The 5,305-nt window shown below is 48.0% G+C and overlaps 1 protein-coding gene across 1 annotated transcript; it reads right to left on the bottom strand.

The window, feature by feature from the left end:
- Positions 1–4,023: 4,023 nt before the first annotated feature.
- LOC147740909 (olfactory receptor 5B21-like) lies at positions 4,024–5,010 on the bottom strand. Its single transcript, XM_086925047.1, has one exon. The coding sequence runs from the start codon at positions 5,008–5,010 to the stop codon at positions 4,024–4,026; it is 987 nt and encodes a 328-aa protein (XP_086781173.1).
- Between the last annotated feature and the right edge of the window lie 295 nt (positions 5,011–5,305).

Raw genomic sequence — 5,305 nt, 5'->3', positions numbered from 1 at the left:
GCAGACCCGAGAGCAGAGGACGGCCCGGGAACAGGGTTTGATTCCCGGCGCGGCAGGTTTCTGGACCAGGGTCAGCAGACTCGATAATTCTCTCGCCTCGGTGCCCACTCTGATCAGCGATCACACTCGGCAACTCTGGGCATTAGCTTGCCTCATCTTCACTAACGGCCCCACCAGACCGCCGGGGATGCCTGGTCTCACCCTGGAGATACCCATTAAGGGACCATCTCTCAGGGAAGCCAGGAAGGGTTTCACAGCGGTCGAAGCGCCTTGGGACCCTACGGGTAAGTAGTGCGCTATATAAATGCCTATACATTTACATTTACATTACATTTACATTTACATTTACTTGTTCTGCATCTCTCTTGTTTTTTTCTACATTTCTCTTGCCTCTTTCTGTACTTTTCTCGCTTGTTTCTATTTTAAAATGGGAAGTGCAAGCTGGTAAGTATAAAGGTCTGTATGCTCTCGTGACTGAGGTATATGTCTACTTGAACATGTATTCTCACATGCGTGATGGAGCAGCGAGAAAACCGTCAACAAACAGCTGACCCGCTACCTTGAGGAGAACAACATCCTGGACCCATCCCAGTCTGGGTTCCGCAACAACCACAGCACCAAAACTGCCTTCATTGCCGCCACCGATGACATCAGGGCACTGCTGGACAACAGTGAAACTGTGGCCCTCATCCTCCTGGACCTATCAGCCGCCTTTGACACAGTCTGCCACGGCACCCTACGCACACGCCTCCACAACGCAGGGATCCGAGACAAGGCTCTGGAATGGGCCACCTCCTTCCTCTCCGGCAGAACCCAGAGCATCCGCCTCACCCCTTTCCGTTTTGAAGCCTCTGAGAACATCTGTGGCGTACCCCAAGGATCATTCCTCAGCCCAACATTGTTCAACATCTACATGGCCCTGCCCGCCCACATCACCCACATCGCCAGACTGCATGACCTTTACATCATCTCCTACGCCAACAACACACAGCTGATCCTCTCCCTCACCAAGGACCCCCTCACCGCCAAAACAAACCTCCACAAAGGAATGAAGTCTTCGCCAAATGGATGAAGAACAGCCGTCTGAAGCTGAACTGGGACAGACGGAGGTTCTCATCCTTGGCTCCATCCCCTCAGCCTGGGATGACTCCTGGTGGCCGACCACCCTGGGAGCAGCACCGACACCCACTGACCACACACGCAACCTGGGGTTCATCCTCGACTCAACGCTCTTCATGACCAAGCAAGTCAACGCCGTCTCATCCTCCTGCTTCAACACCCTCCGCATGCTCCGCAAGATCTACAGGTGGATCCCCACCAACACAAGAAGAATGGTTACTCAGGCCCTCGTCAGCAGCAGGCTGGACTATGGAAACGCCCTCTATGCAGGACCCCCGGCCAAACTGCTGAAATGACTACAATGCATACAGAACGCCTCTGCCCGCCTGATCCTCGACATCCCTCGACACAGCCACATCACACCCCACCTGAGAGACCTGCACTGGCTGCCCATCAACAAGAGGATCACCTTTAAACTCCTCACCCAGGCATACAAGGCACTCCATGACACCGGACCAGCATACCTCAACAGACGACTCACCTTCTACACCCCAAACCACCAGCTCTGCTCTGCCAACCGCGCCCTCGCTACCGTCCCCCGCATCTGAAGAGCGACCTCCGGTGGCAGATCTTTCTCCTACCTCGCTGCCAAGACCTGGAACACCCTCCCCATCCTCCTATGGCAGACCCAAGATCTACTAATCTTCAGGAGGCTTCTCAAGACCTGGCTATTCAAGCAGTAGCAGCACCCCCCTAGCGCCTTGAGACCCTCACGGGTGAGTAGTGCACTCTACATATTTCCTGATTGATTGATTTGATAGATCTGAAGATGGTAGCTTTAAAAGCGGGTAGCTTCTCTTATAGGTGGTACAATTGTGTTCTGCTCTGTCCTTCGCTTGCACAGGCAGACATGCGTTATGTATATAATAATAATAATAATACTGAATTTTATAAAGCGCGAGCGGCTACCTCCGGAGGAAGTGTCCCGGCGCTAGGGTGAGCAGTAAGGGTCATAGTGCAAAGAAGTTAAAATTATTGCGTGAAAAGCCATGTTTTCAGTAAACTCCTAAAACTAGTTTCTGAGGGTGCTTGTTGTATTTCAGGCGGCAGGGTGTTCCAAAGAAGTGCCGTACTTGCGGTAAAAGTTCTGCCACCCAAGCGAGCCCTTTTCACTCGAGGAACGTGAAGATGAACCTTGTAGTTAGAACGTAGGAGTCTGGCCTGAAAGTATCTAGGCAGTCATTTTTTTAAATAGTCCGGGCAAGTCCCATGTAAGGCTCTGTAGGCCAGGGTAAGCGCCTTAAATTTTATACGACTGGCCACAGGTAGCCAATGTAGCATGCGTAAGTGTTGGGAAATGAGGTGTTTAAAAGGGACGTGCCTTAGCAATCTTGCCGCCAAATTCTGAACAGCTTGCATCCGTTGTAGCAGAAATTTTGGGAGGCCCAAATAAAGGCTGTTGGCATAATCAAGCCTCGAGGTAATCATGGCATGAATAACAGTTTTTCGGCAGCCCTCCGGGAGCAGTCGAAGAAATCTCCGTAGGTTCCTAAGCTTACTAATGCAACCTCCAACGACCTGCTGTATATGGGGGGCAAAGGATAGGCCATCATCCCATGTAACCCCCAAGTTTTTTGCCTTTATGCTGGGAATCGGTGCAGGGCCCATCTCGGACGGCCACCAGAACTCGGCAGGAGGGTGGGCACCTTTCCCAAAAAAGATAACCTCCGTTTTACTCGCATTTAATTTCAATTTGTTGGTATTCATCCAGCAGGCCACATCACGAAGGCAGCCCTTGAAGTTAGAAAAAGCTGCCTCTGATACCTCAGAAAACGGGAAAACCAATTGGGTGTCATCAGCGTAGGAAATTGCGGTGACTCCCCAATTGGCAATCAACGTAAACAGCGGGGCCAAATAAATATTAAAAAGCAGCGGGCTAAGAGCTGATCCCTGTGGGACCCCGCAGTTCAGTCTCCTGGATTCTGAGGAGAAGGCGCCTAAAGCCACCTTCTGAGATCTGCCGGACAAATATGAGTCGAGCCATCCCAGTGCCTGGGCCTGAAGGCTGATCTTAGCCAGGCGTTGTAGTAGCCTGCCATGATCCACCGTGTCAAAGGCGGCCGATAGATCCAGGAGCACCAGCATTGCCGATGCTCCTGAATCCAGCGACCACCTGACTGATTCGGGAACCTCGATCAGGGCGGTCTCGGTACTAAAACCGGATCTAAAACCTGATTGTGTTTCATGGAGAACATTACTCTCTTCCGTGAATTTGTTTAGTTGCCGCTGGATTAATTTTTCTAGCGTTTTGCCCGGAGCTGCCAGTAAAGAGATGGGGCGGAGATTGCTTAAATCTTCTGGAGCACCGTTTGGCTTTTTTTTCAATGGGAGTAAGGTGGCATGCTTCCAGCTCTCCGGGAACACTCCGGTAGAGATGGACGTTTTCCATATAGGTGTTACAGAGCCCCTCAAATGTACTATTAAATATGCATGTGCATGTGAGATGTCATGAGTGATGTCATAAGTGATGTCACTGACCATGTCATGAGTGATGTAACATGTGAAGTCATCAGCAGTGCATTGCTGGTGCATGAGTTATAGTTAGCTCAACTAACTATAACGGCCTATTTACATGATGTTGGGTGGAGGTTGGATTGTGTGTCATTTGCTTTTTTTATATTTCAGGATCTGTAGATGGGACAGAGTTGCACTTCAGATTTTGGAAAGCGGTTGGAAAATGTACTTGGGACTTTGTGTTAATTGAAAATGGCGACATTGGGCATAATTTTGATTGTAGATTGTGTGGGTGCTATTTTTGTCGAGTACATGCTACATAGGTTGATGGTTGCACCTGTCCACAATTATAGCATAATCAGACAATGGAGGAATTATAACAGCCCCCCTGGGACAGTATCATACAGCTATGAGGTCCTGGAAACAAAATTATGAAGATATCTGTGGTTTCTATCTGTGTAATTTAAAAGAAGGTATCATACTAATGTCAACAACACAAGGTAGGATTGGATTAATCAATGACAGACATTTACAAACTGCCCTCTTCACCTCCTCATTTCTCAGGCTGTAAATTAGGGGGTTCAGCATTGGATTTACCAGTGTATAAAACACAGACACCACCTTACTTTGCGTGACAGAGTCACTAATAGGAATTTGAAGGTATATGAACAGGAGAGTGCCGTAGAATAGACAGACAACAGTCAGGTGGGAGCTGCAGGTAGAGAAGACCTTGGGCCTGCGCACTGTGGTGTGGATCTTCAAAATGGTGGCGATAATATGGACATATGATGCGACTGTAACTAAAAAACAGAGGAGGCCAAAGGAAAACACCACTGAAAAAATCACTGCCCTTCGTACAAAAGTGTCAGAGCAGGAAAGATTCATCAGTGGCAGTAGATCACAGTAGAAATGGTTGATGATGTTAGGTCCACAGAAGGAGGTGTGGAATATGCACCCAATGTATACTGCTGCAGTCATGCAGGCTCCCAAGTAGACGGTGGTTACCAGCAGGATGCACACGTCGCTGTTGATGATAAGTGGATATAGTAGAGGGTGACAGATAGCAGCATAGCGGTCATAAGCCATGGCCGTCAGCATGTAGCCCTCGATGGTTGCAAAAAATGTGAAGAAATAACTCTGTGATGCACAACCAATGAAAGAGATCACCTTCTTACTGGAGAAGAAATCTGCCAGCATTTTAGGGGCAATGACAGAGGAGTAACAGCAATCAGACAAAGACAAATTACCTAGAAAAAAGTACATAGGGGTGTGGAGATGAGGATCAACAGTGATTAACGCTATGATACTAATGTTTCCAAATAGTGTTAAGATGTAGAACAGAAGGAACAGAACGAAGAGTGGACTCTGAAGTCTTGAGTCATCCGTGAGTCCCAGGAGGATGAATTCTGTCACTGAGGTCTGATTTCCAACATCCATTCTATCCTGAGATTGTATCTGTTCAGACAAAATGTAATACATTACAGTTCTGACGAATATCAATTTAAATTTTAAATTACAATTATCAATAAAATCGGAAACTATACTATACTGAACAGGCATCATTGACTTTGATCAACGGTCACCACACCTACCTATGAAATTAACACTGGCATTACCCTGTCCTATCCCATGATAGACCTCTTCTTTGACTACACAGTCAAATAGATCATGCCACAAACACTGACACAATTCCAGAGCATTCATCTACACAACCACACCCCTCACAAATGTG

The sequence above is a fragment of the Lissotriton vulgaris genome, chromosome 1_1 (assembly GCF_964263255.1).
Source record: "Lissotriton vulgaris chromosome 1_1, aLisVul1.2, whole genome shotgun sequence".
Taxonomy (NCBI): domain Eukaryota; kingdom Metazoa; phylum Chordata; class Amphibia; order Caudata; family Salamandridae; genus Lissotriton; species Lissotriton vulgaris.
The sequence above is the reverse complement of the archived record's forward strand: the minus strand, read 5'-3'. Positions and strand labels throughout refer to the sequence as shown.

What these genes read in the sequence shown, in the direction of transcription:
- LOC147740909 (XM_086925047.1), bottom strand. Translation starts at nt 5,010, where the DNA reads ATGGATGTTGGAAATCAGACCTCAGTGACAGAATTCATCCTCCTGGGA.